Source organism: Macrotis lagotis, chromosome 8 (genome assembly GCF_037893015.1).
Source record: "Macrotis lagotis isolate mMagLag1 chromosome 8, bilby.v1.9.chrom.fasta, whole genome shotgun sequence".
Lineage (NCBI taxonomy): Eukaryota > Metazoa > Chordata > Mammalia > Peramelemorphia > Peramelidae > Macrotis > Macrotis lagotis.
The window spans coordinates 132,750,529-132,777,581 of NC_133665.1; the positions used below are offsets into that span (position 1 = coordinate 132,750,529).

Genomic DNA, 27,053 nt, shown 5'->3' on the forward strand with positions numbered 1-27,053 from the left:
AAGGTTCATATGAGTATTATCAGTGTCATTTTTCTATGCAGGAATACAGGCAGTTCATCATCATTAAGTCCCTCATATTTTCCCCCTCTCCTCCAATCTCTATGCTTCACCTGAGTCCTGTATCTGAAGATCAGACCTTCTGTTCAGCTCTGGCCATTCCAAAAGGAACATTTGAAATTCCCCTGGTTCATTGAAAGTCCATCTTTTTCCCTGGAAGAGGACATTCAGCCTTGCTGGGTAGTTCATTCTTGGCTGCATTCTAAGCTCTTTTGCCTTCCGGTATATTATATTCCAGGCCCTACGAGCTTCCAATGTAGTTGCTTCTAAGTCCTGTGTGATTTTGACTGCAGCTCCACGATATTTGAACTGTGTCCTTCTGGCTGCTTGTAATATTTTCTCTTTGACTTGGGAGTTCTGGAACTTGGCTATAATATTCCTAGGGGTTGGTTTTTTGGGATCTCTTTCTCAGGGGGGGGATTGGTGGCTTCTCTCCATTTCTATTTTGCCCTCTGCTTCTAGAATATCAGGGCAATTTTCCTGTAGTAATTCTTTGAAAATGATGTCAAGGCTCTTTTCCTGATCATGACTTTCAGGTATTCCAATAATTTTTACATTATCTTTCCTAAGTCTTTTTTCCATATCAGTTGTTTTTTCAATGAGATATTTCACATTTTCTTCTAATTTTTCATTTTTTTTGTTTTGAAGTATTGATTCCTGATTTCTGGTAAATTCATCAATCTCCCTGAATTCTATTCTTTGTCTGAAGGATTGGTTCTCCTCAGAGAGTTTTCTTATCTCTTTTTCCATGTGGCCCATTTTGCTTTTTAAGGCATTCTTCTCCTCATTAACTTTCTGAACTGTTTTATCCATTTGACCTAAGCTGGATTTTAGCATGCTATTTTCTTCAGCATTTTTTTGGATTTCCTTGACTAAGCTGCTGACTTCATTTTCATGTTTTTCCTGCATCTCTCTCCTTTCTATTCCCAGTTTTTCTTCCAACTCCCTCATTTGATTTTCAAAGTCTTTTTTGAGCTCTGTCATAGCCTGAGCCCAATTTCTGTTTTTCTTGGAGTCTTTAGATGTAAGAGCTTGTGCTTCCTCATCTTCAGACTGAGTATTTTGATCCTTCTTGGGCTCATTTGCAAAATATTTCTCAATAGTTTTCCTTTTGTTTCTCTGCTTGCTCATTTTCCCAGCCTGGGCCTGGTTTGGGGGTGCTTCCTGAGCTTTTGGGGCACTCCCACAAGGGTCTCAGTGTGTGAGGCTCTGTCCTCCCTCCTGGTCTGTGAATGACGATAAGCACCCCCCTCTGCCATGGGGATGAGGTGGGGGGGGGCCGCTGCTGTTCTATGGGGAGGCCTAGACTGGGATCAGGATCTGAATGTGGTCAGAGCCCCAGAGTCCTGTTCCAGGGGCAGAGGACGTAGCTCTGCAGTCTCTCTCTCTTCACTCCCCTCCCTCAGCTCAATGGGCTCATGCCCTGGGGGCTCCTGCTTACTGGCTCCACCTGCTTCTGTTTCCAGGTCTAGGCTGCCGAAAGACCAAGCTGCTCCCTGTGTGCCCTGAGGGCTGGGCTCCACATGCTCACTCTGGCAGAGGTCCCCCGCTGTTCCCCCACTTTGTGCCTGGTGCTCCTCGGGGTGCAGCTCAGGAGACTCCCCGGCTGCAGTGAGCTGAGACTCCCAGCGCCCTGGGGCTGCCTTCAGGAGGCTGAGGTTCTTTCGCCCTGGTGGACCACCCCTCTGGCAGGCCACCCCTCTGACCCTGGTGAGCAGAGCCTTTCTGCTCTTTTCCAGGTTACCTTGAGTAGGAGAACTGCCTCACTGGGTCCCTTTGTGGGTTCTGTCTCTCGAAAGTTTAGTTAGAGTCCTTAGCTGATGAGTTTTATCAGAGAGCTCCTAAGACTCCATCCCTTCTTGTTGCCATCTTGGCTCTGCCCCCCTATAGATATTAAATTAATCTACATAGTGATAATTTAAACTATAGGAGTAGATTAGAGAGAGAATATGGTTGAGAATAGAGTAGGGATTCCCCTACTAAAGGAAGATGAACCAGTGAGCAATCAGACTACTAAAGCCAAGAGAGAACAACGTAAAGGAAGAGTCTATCAACAAGGATCAAGATTATAAAAACCTCCATAAAAGTCAAGGAGAGGAAGGGCTAAAATGAAAAAAAAAAGGGCCATTATATTTGATCCTTAAAAGGTCATTGGGGAGTGGAATGCAAAGGCTAAAAGACAGATCAAAGAAGCTAAACAGTGAGTGGATGATGAGGAAATGAAGGTAACACTTGTAACTGTGAAGGGGAGGAAAGATATAGAATGACAACAAAAAAAGATGGTGGCAAAGACAAGATAAGAGATTTTTTATTTATTGTGTGTTTAAAAGCACATTTGTAGATGGAGAAGGACCTGGAATAGAGGACAGAAACTGAATATGAGAAAGAATAGGAAATACTACCTGTATTGCATGAAGAAGTAGAATGGTTAACTCTTGTAACCTGAAACCTACTTCTCAGCACACTACCTTTTTTCTTCAGAAAACAGAGATCACAGCTGAAAGGAAATAGAATGAAGTGCCCAGAGGGTCCTTAGAAGCAGTTTTGATTCAAGGCTGAGATCTGACCTAGCATACACATGCCAGAGTTATATCAGGGGAAATTTTTTTTAGTTGGACTCCAAACCTAAGACAATTCCCTGATTCAACTCACTCATCTGTAGTCAAATTCTAAGACTAGAAGATGAGATAATTTTACATACATCCAAGAAGAAATATATCATACATTAATAAACTTCCATTAATTACATAGGATTTTTTACTCAAGATAAACATTAACAGAAAGGGCTGGAATATGATTTGGTGAAAATCAGAGGAAATTCAACTTCATCCCCCAAATAAACTAATATGAAAAACTGAGTCAAAGCTATTAGACAATCTGTGCCTTGAAAGAATTTTTGAGATTTTTTTTGAGTGACAATCTAACGTAATAATAACATTTCATAAGAAAAACTATCTAGAACACAAAATAATATCAATAAATGAAACCCAAAGGGATATTTGCTACTATTAGCATCTTATTACTTCAAAAGCAGATTCATATTTAATGAGGAACTATCACAAGTTCAAAGCACCTAAGATGATATCTTTCAATATGGAGAGATTCTGGAATAGTCATGATGACATGTTAAGGAAATGCCTCTTTGGAGAGACTGTAGGACATGTGTAGACTTTCTATAACTGGTTCTGGTTAGCTAATGCCACAGTGGGAAGGAGAATTTTTCAGGATGGAGTACATAGTTGGAATTTTCATTGATCTCAAAAACACTGGAGTCAGTTTCAACCACCTCTCATATATGGAGAAGCTACATGACTTACTTATGAAATTTAGTGAGACCCTACAGCAACTGATTCTGGTTGACTAACCATGTAAAAAGGTGGTCTGCACATGTGCATATCTCCATTAGACAAAGAAAGTTAGCACAATAGTCACAACCAGAGAGGATATCACATCAATAGGAGTGTTATTTTAATTAACAACTAAATGACAAACAGGCCTGTGAGAAGAAAGATTGAGAATAATAACTTGATTATGGTCATCACAAATGAAGGGGGGGGGGGAATCAAGATCAATGAGCCAAATTAAGACTCCCATCTCAAAGTAGGGGAAGAGTGAGAGATGATCTTGGTTTCATAAATGGAAGATTTCAGAAATGAGAATGCAACATTTACAAGGTTAAGAAATACACACCAAGGACAATTAAGTGGCACAGTGGATGGAGCACCAGCCCTGGAATCAGGGGGACCTGAGTTCAAATGCAACCTCAGACACTTAATAATTACCTAGCTGTGTGACCTTGGGTAAGTCACTTAACCACATTGCCTTACAAAAACAAGACAACAAGAAAGACGTATACACCATAAATCGGTAATTATCTACTTAGTATACTTTATTTTTAAAAACATTTTACTTTTTTCCCATTGCATGTAAAACCAAATTTTAACATTTAGGTTTGAGGTTTTTTCCCATATTAATTTCCATATCAATCATGTTTCAAAAGAAAACACCAACCAAAAAAAGAAAAAAGACAGAAAGAAAGAGAGTGATAATACTATGCTGTGATCTGCATCCAGACTCCGTCAGTTCCGTCTCTTGAGGATCTGGAGGATAGCATTTTTCATCACAAGTCTTGGATCAATGTATTCGGAATTCTTTATGATGACACATAAGGTCTATTTGAAGAGTTTTCGGTGACACATCCATTTCTGAGGACATCTTTGAACCTCAAGCTTCTCAGACAAATAAGTACTATATTTAAAATGACTGAGATTAAAAGAGTTACTAACAACACGTGAGGATTCCAGAGCAATACATAGCTAAATCACCAAATATTTCAGAGAAATAAAAAGGAGAAAACCCCAAAAGAAAGAAGGGCATAATTCCACAGTGAAGCTCTTGTCTCTAATGAAGGAGGAGACCAAGGCAGAATCATACCTTTAGAGCAGGAAGAAGCACCTGAGCAGTCAAGTCCTTTCCCCTTTCCTGTTGAGAAGAGGAAACCAAGACCCAAGAAAAATCAAGTGTGTGCTCAAGGCAACATAGAATGATGCTAAGTTTGGATTAACAATAGAAATAATAAAAACTAAGAGAATATCCATCCCCTTTTTTTGGCAAGACAATGGGATTAAGTGACTTGCCCAAGGTCACACGGTTAGGTAATTTATTACATGTCTAAGGTCAGATTTGAACACAGATCCTCCTGACTCCAGGGCTGGTGCTCTATCCACTGCACCACCTAGCTGCAACATCCATCCCTTCTGATGAAATGACTGAAGGAAAACCTAATCCGGATAACATCAAATGTTTCCAAGAAATAACTTTAATCTAGAAAGATCTAAGTAGATTCAAAATGAAAAGGTTGTTATTCTCTGGTCTATATGTAACCATTATAACTTTAATGTTAATTGAATTCTACTATTAAAAAAAAGGAAAAAGGTACCTGGATGGAATAAAACTCAGATCAATAATGTTCTGCCAAAAGGAAATTCACTAGCAGAGTGGATTAAAAACCAGAATCCTACAATATGCTGCTTACAAGAAACTCATCTGAAGCAGAGAGATACATATAGAATAAAAGTAAAAGGTTGGAGCAGAATATATTTTGCTTCAGTTGAAGTGAAAAAGGCAGGGGGTAGCAATCCTTATCTCACACACAGCAGCTGCAAAAATAGACCTCATTAAAATTGATGTGGAAACTATATCCTTTTAAAAGGTACTATAGACAACGAAGCAATTTCAATACTAAATATGTATGCACCAAGTGGAATAGCATCCAAATCCTTAGAGGAAAAGCTGAATAAGTTACAGGAGGAAATAAATAGCAAAACTCTACTGGTGGGAGACCTCAACCTCCCTCTCTCATATTTAGATAAATCTAACCATAAAATAAACAAGGAAGTTAAGGAGGTAAATGGAATGTTAGAAAACCTAGATGTGATAGACTTTTGGAGAAAACTGAATGAGGATAGAAAGGAATATATTTTTTTCTGTAGTAAATGTCACTTACACAAAAATTGACCATGTACTAGGGCATAAAAACCTTATAATAAATGCAGAAAGGCAGAAATAGTGAATACTTCCTTCTCAGATCATAATGCAATAAAAATCACATGCAATAATGGGCCATGGAGAGAGAGATGTAAAACTAATTGGAAACTAAATAACCTCATTTTAAAGAATGAGTGGATCAAACAACAAATTATAGAGAATTAATGATTTAATCCTAGATAATGATAATACTGAAATAACATACCAAAACTTAAAGGGATACAGCCAAGGCAGTTATTAGAGGATATACTATATCTTTAACTGCTTAAATGAACAAAAGGAAATTGACCTAATTCAGAAAAACATAAAGATTTAAATTGATAAAAATAAAATTTGTCATGACTTGGATAAAAAAATCAGAAGTTATAACAACAAACAAAAATGAATTCAAATTATAAAGCACTGATAGAAATAAACAAGGGAATGATATCACATAAGGCACAACTGGCAATGAAAAAAAATATTGTTTTTAATATCGTTGCTGCCAATAGAAAGATGTAGCTTTGAAAAACAAGAGTAGATTTAAAAAGTGAGTAAGTAATGATAAAAATGGTATCCAAGAATAGGTTTTGGATTTCTAAAGCATGGTTTAAAATATGGGAAAGCCCTTCATCAGGGTTAATGTGCCCCTACTCAGGAATGGTAAAAAAATGTATTTACCTAATACTTTATAAATCCAATCAAAACTGTCTTAAATTGAAAAGGAAGAGGAGAGAGAAAACTACCTACATATTTCAAGGCAGAGAGTAGCAAGTGCAACCTTAGAATGGCAATAGAAAAAACTAGTTGATCACAAGAGACTATCCAAAAAGCAATAAAACTTATGGACTCAGATATCTGTCCATAAAATACAAAATAGAGGTAATAAATAGCACACCTATTTGGTGAGCCTATTTCTAGAAGTTTATGATGCTTATAGATTATAGGGGTCTGGCAGACCTCTTTGGAGCATGTACAGGTATACTCTGTTTTCAGTCCTCTTAATATGTAGTGAAGAAAAAATTGTTTTGGTTGGTTGCTAAGCTAGAAGTAAGACTGCATTAAAAAAAGCCCCAGTAAAGAAACTTGCTTCTTACAAAGTGGAAGGATGACTCTCTGAGTTTCTAAGGTTGAATGGAGTTGGGGGAACCACCTCCCTAACAGAACATCAGGTGAGAGAATGACTGTATCTAGGATGTGTGTTGCCTTTTATTTATGCCCTCCTCCTATGGTCCAAAGCTTTATGAGATCCCAAAATGTCCAGTAAGTGGAGTTCTTACCAGACTGCTTTGGTCACAGGATTGGGGAGGACCTGAATCTTGGGAAGTGCCCTGAGGGACCCATGGGATCCAGTTGATTGATAAGGGATCTTATGATCCCAAGATGTACAGTGGAGTGATTTTGTCACTAGTGATGCTTCATTCAGAAGTGAAATTTGATGGGATTAAACTGATTCAACTAGAATGCTTTGATCAGCTCTGGGCTCCATGTTTTAGGCAAGGCTTTGACAAGCTGCCAATGGAAGATAACCAGGAAACAGAAGAAAATAGAAGCCATGTTATGCAAAGAAAAAATGGAAGGAATTGAGAATATTTGGCCTGGTGAAGGAAAAATGGGGGTATAAGTTAAGTCTTCAAGTTTTTAAAGGGCTATCATATGGAATTAAATCTGATCTACTTAATCTCAAACAGAAGAAAAAGGAGTAATAGTGTAAAGCCGCACAGAGAATTTTGACTCAGTAAAAAGACTGCAGGAAAATTCTTGATCTTCCCTTTGGTGTCATGGAATCCTTTAACAGTCTGGGGAAGCCTGTGGATCTCTTCTCAAAATGTTTGTAAATGCATTAAAATAAAATCATGGAATTCCTGAGAAACTAATTTCATTGAAATGAATATGAAAATTTTTCCTATCCCAGACCATGGACACCCCTGAAATCTTCCCTTGGTCTCATCTGGATTCTGCCCCCGCTACCTATAATCTAGCTAAGGCCTGATGGGCCTCAGTTCCTTGACTATAAAATGAGAAAGTTGAATTAAGATTCTATGTAAGGTTCTCTCCACTTCAAAATATTTCAAGTAAAATCTGATTAATTAACTTACCAGTACTTTCAAATTCCTCTTGGTGACTCAGACTTTTTATTTTAGTAAACTTTGCTCTTTTAGACACTTTCTCCTTGGTGTCCCATATAGAAAAGGTGACTTTGTGATAGTTTAGCTTCTTTAATACTTCCTTTGTAATGGACAACTTATGGGTTTCTCTCCAAGTCACCCACAATTTATTATCTTCAGACCATGGACGCACAGACTATGTAAAACATTAAAAGTCTTTTAACTATGGAGATTTTATAATATTTGTGGAAAAACAGTAGTATTCCTAGTAGTCAGTTTGAAGTAGAATTGCCAAACAAATACAATCCTTTTTCTTTTCTGCCTCTTAGAATCCCCACTTTTCTTCAAGACAATTTTGAGCTATATCAAAGGGTAACAAAATTGTGCATACCCTTTGTTCCAGCAATACCACTAATTAGGTCTGTATCCAAAAGAGATTTTTAAAAGGTGGGGAAAAGACCCACATGCGTCAAAATATTTATAGTAGCTCTTTTTTTAAAGAATTGAAAAATGAGGGGCGGCTAGGTGGCGTAGTGGATAAAGCACCGGCCCTGGAGTCAGGAGTACCTGGGTTCAAATCCAGTCTCAGACACTTAATAATTACCTAGCTGTGTGGCCTTGGGCAAGCCACTTAACCCCATTTGCCTTGCAAAAAAATAAAAACCCTTAAAAAAAAGAATTGAGAAATGAGGGAATGACCATCAATTGGGGAATGGCTGAACAAATTAATGTTATATGAATGTGATGGAATATTATTGTTCTGTAAGAAATCATGAGTGTACAGTCTTCAGAAAAGCCTGGAAAGACTTGCATGAACTGATGCTGAGGAAACGAGCAGAACCAATAGAATATTGTACACATTAACAGCAACATTGGGTGATGATCAACTGATGGCCTTTCTCCTCTCAATAGTTTAGTGATCAAAGACAATTCCAAAACACTTGTGATGGAAAAGTCATCCACATCCAGGATAAAAAACTGTGAACTCTAAAAGCAGACTAAAGAATACTATTTTCATTTTTTAATGCTTATTTTATGGTTTTTTTCTTTTCTCATTTTTTTCTTTAATTCTGATTCTTTCACAATATGTCGAATACAGAAATGTTAAACATGATTGTACATGTATAACCTACTATAACCTATAACATCAGATTAGTCATTGTCATGGGGATGGAGGAGAGAAGCTCCCTCAAATGCTTGCAAAAAGATGAACGGTGAAAACTCTCTTTTCATGTAATTGGAAAAAATAAAGTAAAATAACAAGGCTCAGTTCAAGTTCCATTTTCTACCCAATTCCTGTCACCTTACTAATTCCATCTACCCCTAACCCCCCCATACAGGATATCCTAAAAGTCAGTAGGGATTATTTTTCATTTCTTTCATCTTATTCCCACCAGCTACTCATGGTAGAGCAAAAACATAATAAATGTTTATTGAAATAGAGTGAGATAATGTTTCAAAGTACTTGTGAACAAAAAGCATTATATAAATGCCAACTATAATAATCATGAAGATGATGATTTACAAAGTTCAGGGTCCTGAATGCTGTATTGTTTTTGTTTCTAGGCCAAATTAGAAAGCTTGTAACTAATAGGGTTTCCAAAGTCACATAGGGAAATTTAATAAACATTACTAATACACTTACGTCAATATCTTGTTTTTTTGTCTTTTTTTAATTTGTTCAGTTCTATTTTGTTCAAATGTCCTGAATGTGTTTAGGGCTTTAGTGATGATTTTATTCCCCATTATGCATTTGGAGTATTTACTGTTGTTTTTATTTAAGAAAATTAAGTTTCTACAAAATAGCACACAAACACAGACATGTTATAACCTAGTAAGTTTAAGTAAAGTATTTCTCTTCCAAAAATGCTCTTGTTCAACAACTTATGAAATAAAGAAAAAGAAAGATTGGAAAATCCTTCAACTTTAAGAATAGTTTAAGCCATAAATGAACACAATTGGACAATACAATAGAGGAAAAAATATATGAGGTCAATTTTTTTGTATGGGGAAAAAAAATCCTAGTAAAAACAGTCCAATGAAACACTAGTGAATATCAGGGATTGGAGAATTTGAAGAAAAAATAGGAAAGGAGAGGAGAGGGGAGGGGAGGGAGGAAGGAAAAAAATTAACTATTTATTTTATCTTAATTTCCTGAAAGTCTCTCATTCTAATTCATTCTTTTTTTTTTGTTTTGTTTGTTGCAAGGCAGTGGGGGTTAAGTGACTTGCCCAAGGTCACACAGCTGGGAAATTATTAAGTGTCTGAGGCCGGATTTGAACTTAGATCCTCCTGACTCCAAGGACAGTGCTCTATCCATTATGCCACCTAGCTGCCCCTCTAATTTGTTCTTTATGTGTGCCAAATAAATATGAACAATGACTACTGGTGACAATAAATTAATACTTTGGGAAGGGTAAAAAGCTGAATCTTACTATAATATGAGTTTATACCTAATGTTTTTCTCCAGAAACCTGCTTTAAGAAAATATATTGAAGGGGCAGCTAAGTGGCGCAGTGGATAGAGCACCAGCCCTGGAGTCAGGAGTACCTGAGTTCAAATCCGGTCTCAGACACTTAATAATTACCCAGCTGTGTGGCCTTGGGCAAGCCACTTAACCCCATTGCCTGGCAAAAACTAAAAAAAAAAAAAAACCAACAACAACAAAAAAGAAAATATATTGAAAATATGTGTCTACAAGTGTCACTTCTAAAGATAGAAAAGAACAATTAGTAATATTAGTAGTAATTTATAACTATTAACAAACTATGTTTCTTTCAACAAGTCTATTTCCTAAACTACTTCCTTAAACTGGAAAACATTTTGGCAAAAATTGGGTTTCAAAGCTCAAAATGAATATGCAATCTTAATATTAGAAGTCAAACATAAAAAAAGTCAGAGAACTGAGTTATATACCTATCTCAGCAATGACTAAGAAGAGAGCATAAATAAACTACAAAAGGAAAAAGAGGTTTCAGTTATGTCAATTGAATCGCTTTTGTAAACTAAACTCAGTACAACAAAAATAAAGAAAGCTGCTGATAGGGAAAAAAATCTTTGCCTGAAATATTTCTTTTTTTTTTAGGCTTTTGCAAGGCAAACAGGGTTAAGTGGCTTGCCCAAGGCCACACAGCTAGGTAATTATTAAGTGTCTGAGACCGGATTTGAGCCCATGTACTCCTGAAACCATGAACTCCATGTACTCCAGGGCCAGTGCTTTATCCACTATGCCACCTAGCCACCCCATGCCTGAAATATTTCTAATAAGGATCTGATATCCAAGGTATATAGAGAATTGCCACAAATATATAAGATCAAGAGCCACTCACCAATTAACAAACTGTCAAAGCATATGAGCAATTTTCAAAAGAAGAATTACAAACATTTGAAAAAATAAGAAAAACATTCCAAATCACTAATAAAAATAAATGCAATCAAAACTACTCTATAACATCAGCTTACACCTAGAAAATTAACAAAGATGACAAAAAAGTGTTAATTAATTGATGGCAGAGGGGCATTGAAAAGACTTAATATAGTTAATAGAGCAGTCATTGGTCCAACTATTGGAAAAGAATTTGGAATTAAGCTTATGATTAAAATGTCCATAATCTTTGACTCAGGGATCTAAGTATACATGAGAAACAGGTCAGAGACAGGAAAAGAAATTCTATATTCATCAGAATATCAGCAGCACTTCTTGTGGTAGCAAAAATTTGTAAACAAAGTAGATGTATATTGATTAGGAAATAGCTAAAGCAAATTGGAGAAGGAAATGGCAAATCACTCCAGTTATTTTGCCAAGAACACCTCAAATGGGAGCCTGAGGAGTCAGCTCAGACTGAAAAAAACGACTCAATAGCAACAAATCAATTGTGACATAGGAATATAATGCAGTTCTCAAAGAATTATGTATTTCCACTAGGTGTGCTGCAAAAGGCATAGAATTCATACTTGCAATCTCATACATAAGTCAAATATTAGTATGTTGTGATTTCTCACAGCAAAAAATAATAACCAAGTGTATAAATCTAAAACTCACTAAGGTAATGGAACTGTGAAAAATAATGAATATGAAGAATTCAGAAAAACACGGGGAAGACTTCTATAAATTGGATAATTTAAGAACAGTTTAAACTTTAAATGATTACAACTGAACTGTGCATTAGAGAAATAATATATGAAGCCAATTTTTTTGTAAGGGGGAAAATATCCTAGTAAAATCAGTCCAGTTTATATCATTTATAATTATATTTCTGACTCTTACTATAAGATGAGTTTATGTCCAACATTTTCCCCAGAAATATGCTTTAAAATATATAAATTGAAAACATATGAGTCTACAAGTGTCACTACTAAAGACTGAAAAGAACAATTAGTAAAATTATATAAGTGATATAAATAGTACTAGGAAAACTAGATATGCAATGGCTATAACAATGGAAATGGGAGGAACAGCTGCAAAACAGAACAGAACAACGGTCAACCTTGGGCCTTAAGAAAAAAATCTATCTCCCTCCCTCCCTTCTTTACAAAGGTGAGAAGCAAGGACAACTAAGTGGATAATGGATAGAGCACCTGCCCTGGAGTCGGGAGGACCTGAGTTCAAATTTGACCTCAGACACTTAATAATTACCTAGCTGTGTGACTTTGGGCAAGTCTTTTAACCCCATTGCCCTGATTAAAGAAAAAAAAGAAAAGACAAAGGTGAGTGGTTTTAGATATATGTAGAAATCTGAATCCAATTCAGTTGATGTGTTGACTGATTTTGCTGCTTTAAAATTTTTGTTATAAGGGAAGGCATGTCAGCAAAATTTAATTAAAAAATAAAATAAAAGGGAAGGGCAGTGGGTAGGTTGCTGAGCCTTCAGAATTTCCTGAGCTCAAATCTGATTTCTACTATGTGACCCTGGACAAGTCATTTAACCCTGATTGTCTCAATTTCCTCATTTGTAAAATGAGCTGAAGAGGAAAATGGCAAAACACTTCAGTATCTTTGCCAAGAAGACCCCAAATTGGGGGGGGTCATAGAAAGTTGGACGTGATTAAATAATTTTAACATTTAAAGCCAAAGGCCAGACTATGAAATTTTTTTTAAATCCTTTTGATAAATTTCTCCAAAGGAATTTTTAAACAAGTGTAGCTGCCTATGTTTAGCTCAGAAAACACAGTTGGCAGGAATTTAGAGCTAATATCTCAGTAAGTGAAAACTAAGGGCTCACTTTTCTCCCTAAATTTACTTTTGAGAAGTAAGAGAACATAAACTAACTTTATTTAGGGCCCATAAAACATTTTTGGGGTAACAAATTTTCCTGAAGTGGATAGATCAGTGCTAATTCATCATGTTATTTTATGATCTTTGAGATAAGCCCTGTACAAACTAATTTTGCCATGGGACATTTTTTAAGCTAATCTGCAAAAGACTCTATTATCCAATATGATTAATGAACAGTATTCTCTAGTTATAATATATATAATATGTATTGCCATTTTAAAAGAATTTAAGCATAACAAAATATAACTTCTCCACCAGTCAGTCAATCAATCAATCAATCAATATTTATTAAATGCCTACAATCAGACACAATGTTAAAAGCCTGGATCTCTTAACATGCAGGTCTTTATGTCTTCTACCCTAAGGTACTCTGACTTCCTTTGAGTGACTGTGTAATCAGTAGAGGTAGCTGAGGTGGTCACTCATTCTACAATTCTTGCTAGAATTGAAGAGCCTAGAATTAAAAGATTTTGCTCTTTCTTGTGTTCAAAAAGAGGACGAAGACCCAGCTCATGGACACCATGAATAGAACCAGTGAAAGGGGGAAAATTTCCTTCCTCTTTTCCCTCTTTGACTCTGGTTCTGAGAAATAGGTCTAAGAGTGATTGTTTCCCTTTGTTTTCTTTTGTCTTTCACAATTTGGGGTGCTGGTAGCAGTCTCCATTGGACCCAGGCCTTGGAAACAATTTTGGAATCAGGATTACAGGCAAGATAGTATAGCCAGCCTAGCATGGGAAACCCTGAGAAGTCAGGGACTGGGTTTTAAGCCCATGGGGAATTTTGGACTTGAAATTGGAACTTTGGACTTGAAATTGGAACTATAGTCTACAGAAACTGAGTAAAACTATGACCCTAATCTCCTTCCCCATGATACCAAGAGGAGAAGAAGGGAGGACAGATTATGCCTACCACTTTTGGGAAATTGTTTGTGTATTTTTTATTATCTCTTGAAGAAAATATTTTTTAAAAACTGAGCCAACTATTAGTGGCTTAAGGAAATGGAGTAAAGGGAACCTCTCTGTTTTTGGAGGAATACCATTTGTAGTCACTGGCACCATTTTCAGAGCATCTAGTCACCCCAGTCCTCTCGAAGATACCACAGAATTCTTGGGGGGGGGGATAAAAACTAACATACCCAATTTTTAGACATTGGAGGTCATAGTAGTCAATTCAACCCTAAAAAAATTTCACTTCCTATGGCATACCTTGGCCATGGCTACTCAATAGGTACTATTCCCTGAAGTCTTTCTGAACACACTTTTGTTATAATAACCTGTAACATGCAGGTTAGTTGTGTGAGCAGCAGAGGGACAGTTTGGGAGTTGAAAATCATTAGGGAGGAAGAGGAGGAGACGGTCAGAAGTAGCTATTAATTCCATGTTTATAAGAAAAGGCAAGGGAGATGACCACCAGCCATATCAGTAAGGAGAGATATTTAAGGTAAGGTGAGGAAAAGAGAAGCAAGACAAAGCAAGGAAGGAGAAGGCATTATTTGGAGCACTGTGAGGAAGTAAAGGCTGCTGGGTAGTTCACTTATAGCAACCAAAAACAGATTCTAATTCAAAAACATTAAATTAGTATATAACTTAGACCTCTAGTATTGCCAATGTGTTCAGGATTCTCCTGAACATCTCAAAGAATTTACTGAGGACCAAAAAATAAAATGTATTATGTGTGGCAGATAAAATGTCTGAGGAACAAAGTTAACTTATGAACATATTGATTTGTTCAGCAATGTGAGGTGATTGTCTTACAAATCAGAACCAAGCTTTCTCAGCTTAGACCTGGACCAGCAGGGATGGTCAAAAAGTCCAATAAGGTCAATTAATTTAAAAGAAACAATTCAGCATTATTTCTAATTGGAGAAAAGATTAAGGACTTTCCAAGTTTGAAGAGGAAGGGAACAGGTATAATTCCCTGAATTCAGAAAAAGAGATATCTGTGTATCCCCCAGTATCTATGAATAATCAAATGAATATGGAAAACAAGAATTGATCAATACAGAATCAGTTTTCAAATAAGATATAGGGGTTTGCTAGAGATGTACAATTGTGAGGAAATGCCACAGTTGTGAGCAAATTCCTCCCTTCAATCTTTGGATCTGTCTGGGTTTCTGATCAGCACAACCTAGGTCCTTTGCTACAGCTGTCTAAGCAACAGGTAGAAGTAGTCCAGCTTCCCACGCATGCAGGGTTTGGTTCAAACAATATAAGGATTTCTCCCAATTCCCACAACTGAATACTTTTCTCACACGACAGAATTTGGACTAGACCCATAATTGAATAGAAAGGGAACTGAACTAGCTCCAGAATGGAATCACAAGATGGAGTTGGGGGTGGATCCCACAATAAACCACTTGTCCTAATCCCCCCAATTCTCTCATATATCACAGTAGACATATTTAATTTGTGCTCCATCACCTTCAAGTCTCACCCTAACACCAAATAGGCTGGGTCTTCTGAGTCGTGAAAAATAGCTTGAAAAAGTTGGAACCTACATAGCTAAACAAAGGTAGAGTTTAAGTGTAGTTAGGTAGTGCAGTAGATGGAGCATTGGCCTAGAGTCAGGAGAATCTGAGTTCAAATATAACCTTAGACACCTTAAAAATGACCTACTATGTGACCTTGGGCAAGTCACTTAACCCCATTGCCTTAAATAAATAAAATTCAAAAAACAAATGTGAGGTTTCCTAAAAAGAATGTAAACAAAGTAATTAATGGATATATCCATGTATATATAAATATATTCACTGCAGTAGATACAATTAAAGTGACTTAATTTGCTATTTACATTTCTTTTAGTATATACAATATATATTTAGCAAATATGTTTTATAATACATACTAGCATATAGACATCTTACCTTTATTCCAGATTCTGTAAACACTTTGACTACCAATGTATTAAATAACACTAAGTCAACTTGTTTTGGCTCTCTGTCATCTGGTAAGAGCAGATACTCTATATGGTAGAACCGTCGATATTTTGTACATTTTTCAGGTCTAAATCGTTTAGAAATGTCAGGTGTGTGTTTCCCTTTAATACCTGGAAGATAAAAGATGGATTTTGTAAGTGAAGAGCAGTCAACACATTTACATTTTGTGGAGAAACTAAAGCCATCTTCCTATGTTCAAAAGTCTATCTAGCATGAGGAAATAGCATGATGATGTCAGCCAAGTTCCAACCTCTACATGATCCTGCCACCCTTGCTCTCTCCTAAGTTTATTCCAAAACTTTTCTCCCTCCTTATGTCTAGTTTTGATTAAATATACTATATCTCTTCTTACGTTCAATACTTCCCCCCTAATATACTAGTGACACACTTAAAAAAATCATCCATATAATATTTGCCATAATAAATGATTTGAAAATACCTGAGCCCCAAATTGACTAAGAGAAAGGAAAAAAGTTGTATTACGTTTTTTTGTTTTGTTTTTTAGGTTTTTGCAAGACAAACGGGGTTAAGTGGCTTGCCCAAGGCCACACAGCTAGGTAATTATTAAGTATCTGAGACCAGATTTGAACCCAGGTACTCCTGACTCCAAGGCCGGTGCTTTATCCACTGTGCCACCTAGCCACCCCAATTTTTTTCTTTTTTTTTTTTAGGTTTTAAGTTGTATTACATTTAAGAAATGGCATATAATAGCCTCAGATCTCTCTCTTAAACAAAAACCTATCATTTTAGCATCAATATTATTCTTGTAATACTATTTAGCAGTTAATCAAGAAATAACACAATCTCTAAAAATAAAAATTATGAGTTACCTAAAAGGCAATGAAGAACTGTTCAACAAACTTAAATGATATGCAATATATTACCAGTAATGTCCTACATGCAAAAAGAGATATAAAATATGTCATACAAGAGATGTACGATCAGAGAAGGAGATGGGCTAGTCATGTAGTGAGAATAAGTAATAACAGATGGTTGTCTGACATGAGGCATTGATACTTATATGTTCAAAAAAATGTCCTGAGCACTCTGAGTGGACCTTTATGAAGGATTTATGGGAAAATAAGAATGTGTGGATGGACTCTGATAAATCTGATAAATCCATCAACAAGTATGTAATAACTATCAGCATTACAATACATTGAATAAAACAATCCCCATTTTACGGAAGGGGAAACTGAGACAGACAGCAGTTAAGCGGCTTTATCAGGGTCACAAAGTAGGTTCTAAGATTAAATCTGAACTCAGAACTTTCTAGCTTCGGGATCAGAGCACTATATCCACTGTACCACCCAACTTCACATAGGTATAGATAGATGGATAGAGAGATATGAATATATGATAGAGAGCTGTATGAATATATGATACATAGAACATGCATGCATTATACACATAGACTGTGTGATTATATTGGTGTAGCTACATATGTAGATGTGTGTGCACGTATTGATATGTGTTTCTATCACTATATATACATAGATATGTGTACAAGATATATATCTAGTTATCTTCATATTGTCTTCGGTTATATTAATTCTAACTAACATATATATAAGTGTATTGAAAAGCATACTCACATCAATATTAGTTTCACTAAAATAACAAAGTATGACTTTATAACATAAAATAACTAAAATAACTTTTTAAAAAGCTTTATATAAAAGGCATCTTTAATTAAACAACTTTTTTGAGTACCTAATTTGTGCAAGGTACTGTTTTTTTCTTATGTCTCATTTTTTCCTTTCTTTTTAAAAATTTAAATATTTTATTTGTTTTTCTGGTTACATACAATGATGGCTTTTTACCAATTTTTTTTTGCAAGGTTTTGAGTTTTACAATTTTTTCCCTCCCTCCTCCCCATGACAGGAAGCAATCAGATATAGGCTCTATATTTATAAGCATGCTAAACATAGATCGATACTGAACATTACAACATTACATTAAAGGATGCCCTGGCTATCATGGACAGTCTTAGTGAGAGAGCTGGTATTCAGGAAGTTCACACTGAGGAATTCTGTTTTAGAGTAGAAGGAAATGGGGCAACTAAGTGGCACCATGGATAGAACCAAGCACTAGCCCTGCAATCAGGAGGACCCAAGTCCAAATCTGACCTCAGATACTTAACACTTACTAGCTGCATGACCTTGGGCAAGTCACAGCCTCACCAAGAAAAGAAAAGTAAAGTTTGGAGGGGACCCAAGAATCAAGCTTTCTGAAAGCAAGAATTAAGGGGGTAAATTCATAAGAAACTAATGCTAAAGTATAAAATGCAGAATAATAACAGGCATAAATGAGTTGCAAGAGCTCTCAAAGCAATCCAGAGTTCTGGAGTCTGCAGCTTGCAATTTCTAGTAGACATCACCTGTGCTTTCATTACTCCTCTAGAATTGTGCTGTAACAAAGACATCAAGCTTGCTAATAACCATGGCAAAATGACATACAGTTGAGTGGACAGAGCACTGGTCCTGGAGTCAAGAGGACTTGAGTTCAAACCTGGCCTCAGACACTTGCTAGCTATGTAACAATGATCAAATATTTAACCATGACTTCCCCAAAAAAGAAAATTGTCATACGATGAATTTGTTCCAGTAACATCAGTCATTAGAAATTGAGATCTGGAACCCAATTTCATTAATCACTGATGGATTCTAGAAATATGCACTGATCATAAGAGAGGCACTCTGTGCAAAGGATACCAAGACCTTATTCCTGACTTCTAAGCATTTATAACTAGGACAGCAACCAATCAAAGCACTAAAAGACAGGTGCCATGTCAGTTTAATAGACAATAACTGCTAAAGAAGTTCAGAAATTCACTTCTGAATTCCAATGGAAAATTGCACCAAAAAAGCAGCTTGAATGAATTCTTTATTCATTCATTCCTTCCTTCATATGAACTAGACCTTTTACAATAGCTATGATTTCAACAAAGGAAAAAGAATCCATTTTGAAGGAATGGTAGAAAGTAGGATCAAAAGTAAGAAAACAAAATATTTTTAGGGGATAATAGAAGAAAATCACAGCATATCAGTACTTGGAGTACTTTTGTTAATTCCCATCACCAGTCTCTCTCTCTCTCTCTCTCTCTCTCTCTCTCTCTCTGTGTGTGTGTGTGTGTGTGTGTGTGTGTGTGTGTGTGTGTGTGTGTGTATGTGTGTTTCTCTGGCTCTCTGTTTGGGATCTATTTTTATTGCTTTTTAAAAATGCATCCTTGTTATTTTGAATTTTACAACAAAGAAAAGAGAAGTTAGAAGCAAGAATAGCCATGAATCTCTTATCTACCACTTGGATTTTGAATATGATGAATTCATGCTACATTCAAAGCTGTCCTGCTTGTCTATGTCTTTTTTTTTTTTAGGTTTTTGCTAGGCGATGGGGTTAAGTGGCTTGCCCAAGGTCACACAGCTAGGTAATTACTAAGTGTCTAAGGCCAGATTTGAACTCAGGTACTCCTGACTCCAGGGCTGGTGCTCTACCCACTGCACCACCTAGCTGCCCCTATCTATGTCTTCTTAACCTCTTTCTCTTCTGTACATAAAAGATATTAATTTAGAAATCAATTAAACAGTTAAAGGTTTATGAATACAGTAAAGATCAGGTTAATCATCTTTTCCCCTATGCCTGAATCCAGTTCCACCACTGTTATGGTTATGCCACTAATAACACTATAAAATGGAAGTCACTTTGACTTATTAATGATCTTCATTGGTGGATTTTTGTTAGTGGCCAAATTTTACTATTTTACTTACAATACCCTTTAAGCCTCCATCCTCATTTATAAAATATGGACAATAATGGCACTATCAGCTTCAAAAGTGATTGTAAAATCTGTTTAAAAATCTGTAAAAAAAACAATATAAATGTGAGTTATGATAATAATTGTCTCTAGTGCAGGAGTGGGGAAACCTTTTTTCCACCAAGGGCCATTTGGATATTTATAAATAACATTCCCAGGCTATACTTGGTCAAACATTTAATTAATGCATCCCTGAAAAGCTGCAAGAGTTATTGAACTTTTGGTCCCTCCTATGGTTGCCTTGATAATGCCGCACCAACACAGCCACAGATGGAGGTTCCTTGTCCCTGCTCTAGAATGTATACTCTCTTCTCCACAATCATAACTACTGTTTTGATTCAAGCCAGCCCCATCTTTTGCAGGGATAACTACAGTCTTCTGGTCTCTCCACCACCAGCACCATAAAATAGTTCATCTTCAAATCAATAATCATAAATAATATAAATTAGAAATATAAATACAAATTGTAATTGAAGATCTCTTTTCCCCCAATACTCTCATTAATACATCACTATCATCAGGATAATTCATTTTCCTAATGTTATGCAGTCCAAAATAAATAAATGAATAAATAATGTTTGAATAAATGGGTAAATAGGTAGATGGATAACTAAATAAAGGAGTGAATGGATGCCTGAATAGATAGATAGATAGATAGATAGATAGATAGATAGATAGATAGATAGATAGATAGAGATAGAAGATGCAACTCAGTCACCATCTTCAACAGAAACTCCTCCTGCTCTCTCCAATTAATTCTGTCCTTCCACTAAACTACCTTGTATTGAACAATTCATATGTATTGATCCTCTTTATATTTATGTACCTGTTGTTCTCCCTTTTAAGCTCATTGTAAATAGTAATTGTTTCCTCCTTTTCACTTGTATCCTCAATGCTAAGCAGAGTGTCTGATCCTTAGTAAGTATTAGATAGTTACTGTTTGATTGTTTAATTAAGGAAATGAAGAAAACAGAAGGTAAAGAGTTTGGGTAAAGTTCAGTCAAGGCAAAAACCAAAATAATATTTTAATCTAGAATATCTTATAGATCAACTGGACAAAAAGAATCAATTGATGAATTCAGGGAAAGGGATCATAGATCTACCAGAGAGAAATGGTATATTAGGGATAGGGTACGTGATTTGGTTGGACAGTTACTGGAAATCTCTCTGCCAAAAGCAGGGAAACTAATAGTTTACTAACTTCCCTTAATGATAATTTTCATTATTCAAATGTTTTAAGAACCAACAGGGGAAGTTCTGTTCGGGAATTGATTCTCACCAAGAAAACACCAATTTCTGGGATAGTGGAAATGAAGGAAATCAGGAAGGGGGACAGGAAGCAAAAGGACCATTCATCTTAAAGTCTGTGAGAAGAAAGAAGAGGAAAACTAGGAATCGTCAGCTCTGCACTCTAGATTTGGTTTGAAAGGTTTGAAGAACGAATGCCAACAATTTCATTCTTTTAAAAACATAGAGCTAAGATGGGAACAAGAAAAAGATAACATGACTTCAAATACTGTAAATAATAGGAAATCCAAAACCAATAATAAGGAAAACATAACTAAAAGGGGTTGTGGTTTTTTTTTTCCCTAATGCTTGTTTGGTTAGATTTTTTTAGCTAGATGAGGGGGGAAAAAAGAGGAAGATCCAAGAAAGGATAAGATCAATTCAGGGTGAACAAGGATGATGATGATGACTGATGAGAAAAACCTGAAATCCTTATGTATTATTTTGTTTCTGTATCATCCACCAAGGAGAAGGACCTTAAATTTAATGTGGCTAAATGTAGTTTTACACTTGGATAAAAAACAAAAATATTTATAGCAGCTCTTTTTGTAGTGGCAAAGAGTTGGAAAGTGAGGGGATGTCTGAATAAATTATAGTGTAAGAATGTGATGAAGACTATTGCTCTATAAGAAATCATGAGTAGGCAGACTTCAGAAAAGCTTGAAAAGACTTGCATGAACTAATGCTGAGGGAAGAGAGCAGATGCAGGAGAACAATGTATACATTAACAGCAATATTGTGAAATGATCAGCTATGATTGACTTAGCTCCTCTCAACAGGTCAGTGATCGAGGACAATTCTAAAAAAACTTGTGATGGAAAATGCCATTCACATCCAGAGGAAAAACCATGGCATTTGAATGCAGACCAAAGATACTATTTTCATTTTTTAAAACTTGTTTTATGTTTTTTCTTTTCCTCATGGTTTTTATCCCCTTTAGTTCTGATACTTCTTTCACAATATGACTACTATGGAAATATGCTTAACATGATTGTATATGTATAACCTATATTAGATTAATTACTATCAAGGGGGGAGGGAAAAGAGGGAGGTAGAATAAATGTGGAACTCAAAAGCTTACAAAAAGATTTTGAAATCTATCTTTATATGTAACTGAAAAAATAAAATAAAATAATATTTAAGAATAATAATAGTGAAAACAAAAATAGTGTGAAAAATTCAAAATGGGAGAAGCATTAATCTGAAAAAGTCCTGGGAGTTATTAAAGAAAAAGCAAGTTCAATCTGAGTCACTGATGTGATGACAGCAAGGAAAATAGGACCCATTCAAAGTCACACAAGCAGAAGAAGCAGGCTGAAATGTGAACCAGAGCCATTCCCCTCCATTCTCCAAGCTCTTGTCACTAAACTATAATAATGAATTCTATTATGCTGTATTCTGGATCTGCACATCCTGAAGTAACTTGGTGCTCTAATCAGCTGCCAAAATATGAGTAGATTACAGAAGTTCCTTGAAGACAGAAGAAGAGGGAGGGTGGTATAATGGACAGAGAACTAGCCTCAGAGCCAAGAACTTCCCACCTTTAATATATAGTGGTTGTGTGAGCCTGGGAAAATGAATGAAATGGTCAAGGTTTGAGGCAACTAGGACTATAAATAACAGAGAAGGTATCAACCTATTTTGATAGAGGAAATTTCTTCATCAAAAATCCCCTATGTCAATGGAATGGCATTAAGGACAGAAACTTGTTATCCATCTTTGTGTCCCTGGTGCCTTAAATATAATATGTAATAAAGTAATGATTGCAGAATTGATTGGTTGTTAAAAGAAAAATAAAAAGAAAAGAGTCAGGAAGAAAATAAAATATAAACAAAGTCTATAAACATAAATAATATAAATTATAAATATAAATACAAACTGTAGTTGTAAATAAATAAATAAAAACAAGATTTTTAAAAAATATGGTCAGACATGAGGAGGCAGAGCCAAGATGCCAAAGTAAGACAAGTACCCACCCCAGTCTTTCCCTAAACCACTTCAATTACCTTTAAATAATGACTCTAATCAAATTCAAGAATGGCAGAACCCATAAGAAGAGTGAGAGAAACAATTTTCCAGCCCAAGATAACTTGGAAGTTTGGTGGGAAGGGTCTGTTGCATTGGGGTTAGAAAGGACCCACAGGGGCAGCTAGGTGGTTGCAGTGGATACAGCACCGGCCCTGGAGTCAGGAGTACCCAGGTTCAAATCCAGTCTCAGATGCTTAATAATTACCCTAACTGTGTGGCCTTGGACAAGCCACTTAACTCCATTTGCCTTGCAAAAACCTAAAAAAAAAAAAAGCACCCACAGTGCAGCCTGGGCTGTGCTGCAATGATTTGGTCCAAATCATCCAGAATCAGACTATGGGGCAACTAGATGAGTAGCAGCGGTGGCAGTTTCCAGACCTCTCAGCCTCAGGGATTGCCAAGGAGAACTTGGAAAACTCTTCCCAATTTGGATAAGAGTGGAGCACAGTCTAGCACAGGCCTCAGCAGTGCAGACAGGACCCCAGCAAACCAGGAGCAGACCCAAGGAGCCCTTGAATCAGCAGAGGCAGAAGCTTCTGAAGCTCCCAACCCATGGATGGTAAGTGGGTTGGAGGGAGATTGCAGTGGTCTCCTTGCCATCACTCTGAGGCAGGATTCTGTTGCTTTATCCATACTCAGATATGGGTCACAGTCAGGAAGAGGAGTAGATGTACCACAGAGCTTACTACCATAGTGGGTGCTTATGGTCACCCATAGACCAGAGAACAGGCAAGGAGAGTAATCATAACCTTTCATCAGACCTTGGAAGAATTGAAAACTTGCAGGTCCCTAGAAGTATCTCTGAAAATAGTTGCAAAAGCTCCCAAAAGCTTGGGACAGTAAGCCCTCCACTCTGGAATGAAAGCCCCACCTTAACAAGGAATTAAAATCAACTCATAGGCTGGGGAAATGAGCAAGCAACAGAAGAATAAAAATCTGACCATAGGCAATTACTATGATCTTATGGAAGATCAAAATGAACTCAGAAGACAACAACAACGGCATCCTTCTATATCCAAAACCTGTAAGAAAAATATGAATTGGTTTCAGGACATGGAAGAGCTCAAAAAGGATTTTGAAAATCAAGTAAGGGAAGGAGAGGAAAAATTGGGAAGAGAATTAGAGTGATGTGAGAAAATCATGAAAAACAAGGCAGCAGCTTGGTTAAGGAGATATTTTTAAAAGCTGACGAAAATAACATAAACCAGACTGGGGGGCAGCTAGGTGGTGCAGTGGGTAGAGCACCTGGAATCAGAAGTACTTAAGTTCAAATGTGGCCTCAGACACTTAATAATTACCTAGCTGTGTGACCTTCGGCAAGTCACTCAACCCTATTTCCTTGGAAAAAAAAACATACTGGGTCAAATGGAAAAAGGTTAAAAAAAAATAAGGAAAAGAATGCTTTTAAAAATAGAATTGAGGGGCAGCTAATTGGTGCAGTGGATAGAACACCAGCCCTGGAGTCAGGAGTACCTGAGTTCAAATCCAGCCTCAGACACTTAATAATTACCCAGCTGTGTGGCCTTGGGCAAGCCATTTAACCCCATTGCCTTGCAAAAAAGCTAAAAAAAAGAAAGAAAATAAAAAACAGAATTGATCAAATGGAAAAGGAGATACAAAAGCTCACTAAAGAAAATAATTCCTTAAAATATAGAATGGAGAAAAAAGGAAGCTAATGACTTTAGGAGAAATCAGGGAAACAATAAAACAAAGCCAAAAGAATGAAAATGCCCCAGTGAAACATCTCATTGGAAAAACAACTGACCTGGAAAACAGATCCAAGAGAGGTGATTTAAAAATTATTGGACTACCTGAAAGCCATGACCAAAAAAGGAGTCTAGACATCATTTTCAAGAAATTATCAAGGAAAATTGCCCTGATATTTTAGAAGCAGAGGGTAAAATAGAAATTGAAAGAATTCACTGATCATCTCCTGAAAGAGATCTCAAAATGAAAACTGCCAGGAATATTATAGCCAAATTTCAGAGCTCCCAAGTCAAGGAGTAAATAATGAAAACAGTCAGAAAGAAATAATTCAAATACCAGGGAGTCATATCAGAATTACACAAGATTTAGCAGTTTCTGCATTAAAGGATTAGGGCTCAGAATATGATATTTCAGTAGGAAAAAAAGCTCAAAAAATCAACTACCCATCAAAATTAACATTCTTTCAGGGGGAAAAGATGGATATTCAATGAAATAATGGACTTTCAAACTTTCCTGATGAAATGATCAGAGCTGAACAGAAAATTTCATCTTCAAATAAAATAAAAAGTAAACAAGAAAAGCAAATCATAAAGGACTTAATGATGTTGAACTGCTTATATTCCTGCATGGCAAGATGATAATGATAACTCATATGAACTTTCTCATTTATTAGGGCAGTTAGAAGAATCATATATAGACAAAGCTCAGGTGGTGGTTAATGAGTGAGAGAAGAATGTACTGGGGACAAAGGTGAAGGGAGAGGTAAAATGGGGGTGAGTTATTTCACATAAAGCAAGAAAAAGTTTTTGCAATGGAGTAGAAAAGAGGGGAGGTGAGGGAGAGTAAATGAGCCTTATTTTTATCAGAATTAGTTCAGAAATGGAATAACATACACTCAATTGGGTGTAGAAATCTATCTTGAACAAGAGGAAAGAAGGAGAGGAAAGGGATGGGAGAAAGGAGGAGGGGTGGAAGTGGTGGGGGTTAGATGATAGAAGGGAAGGAAGATTGTGGGAGAGGGTAGGCAGATGCAAAACACTTTTGAGGAGGGTCAAGGTGAAAGGAAAGGAAAGACAAAATAGAATAAATGGGGGTGGGGGAATAGGATGTAGTAACTGGGGATGGGGGGGAATATTGAAGCTTCTCTGATAAAAAACCTCATTTCTCAAACTTAAAGAACTGAGTCATATTTGCAAAATGTAAGAGCCATTCCCTAATTGATGAATCACATTTGCTAAATGTAGGAGCCATTTCCCAATTGATGGATGAACAAATCAATGTTATCTATTTAAATCATTTTTAAATGTTCTCTCTGTTGATAGAAGAAATGTGAGTTGGAACAATTCTGAGATACTGCCTTATTCCTATTGAATTGGCTAATAGGACAAAGGGAGAAAGTGACAAATGTTGAAAGGGATGTAGGGAAAATGAGACATTAATGCACTGTTGGAGGAGTTGTGAAAAGATTCAGCAATTCTGCAAAACAATCTAGAATTAGCAGTGCCACTTCTAGGACTTTATTCCAGAAGAGATGAAAAATGTAAAGAAAAGGACCTATATGTATAAGGGTATTTATAGCAGCTCTTTTCTGGAGACAGAAAGCCAGAGATTGAGGAGATGCCCATCACCTGGGGAATGGTTTAACAAATTATGGTATGGACCTAAGATGAAATGCTATTCTGTTATAAGAAATGATGAACAGGATGCTCTCAGTAAAAAACTTACATAGTATAGGCAATGGGAAATGTACTATATACAAAGTAACAGCAATTTTGCAAGATGATCATCTGTGAATGACCTACCTTTTCTCAGCAATGCTGTCTGATTACAAATTGAAGCATACTTTTTTAACTATTTTTTTTAAGGTTTCTCTTTTTTTGAAGGTCAGGCTATGTTTACTTTTATAACATGACTATTATGTTAATGTTTTTCATGACTACATATTTTTAATTTATATCAAGTAACTTTCAATGGGGGAGTGGGAGGAAGGGAGAGAATAAGGAACTCAAGGTTTTAAAAACAAATTTTGAAACTTGTTTTTGCATGTAACTGGGGGGAAATAAGATAAAATAAAATGAAAAAAAAATATGAGGGGGTGGCACAATAGGGGCAGCTAGGCAGCACAGTGAATAGAGCACCAGCCTTGGAGTCAGGAGTACCTGGGTTCAAATGCAACCTCAGACACTTAATAATCCCAGCCATGTGGCCTTGGGCAGGCCACTTAACCCCATTGCCTTGAAAAAGAAAAATCTAAAAAAAAAAAAATATGGCCAAACATTCACAATTTTTGCAGGAGAGCCCCATTTCCTTTGGGGA

General features: G+C 36.4%; 1 protein-coding gene across 2 annotated transcripts in view; it reads right to left on the minus strand.

The window, feature by feature from the left end:
* CFAP92 (cilia and flagella associated protein 92 (putative)) overlaps positions 1-27,053 on the minus strand; it is a 90,412-nt gene that overhangs the window by 58,770 nt on the left and 4,589 nt on the right. For both annotated transcript variants that reach the window (XM_074198389.1, XM_074198388.1), the window contains exons 3-4: positions 15,830-16,011; positions 7,683-7,887 (exon numbers count right to left, since the gene is read on the minus strand). In XM_074198389.1, coding sequence (XP_074054490.1) covers positions 7,683-7,887; positions 15,830-16,011 — 387 coding nt within the window. The remainder of the gene's footprint in view (positions 1-7,682; positions 7,888-15,829; positions 16,012-27,053) is intronic.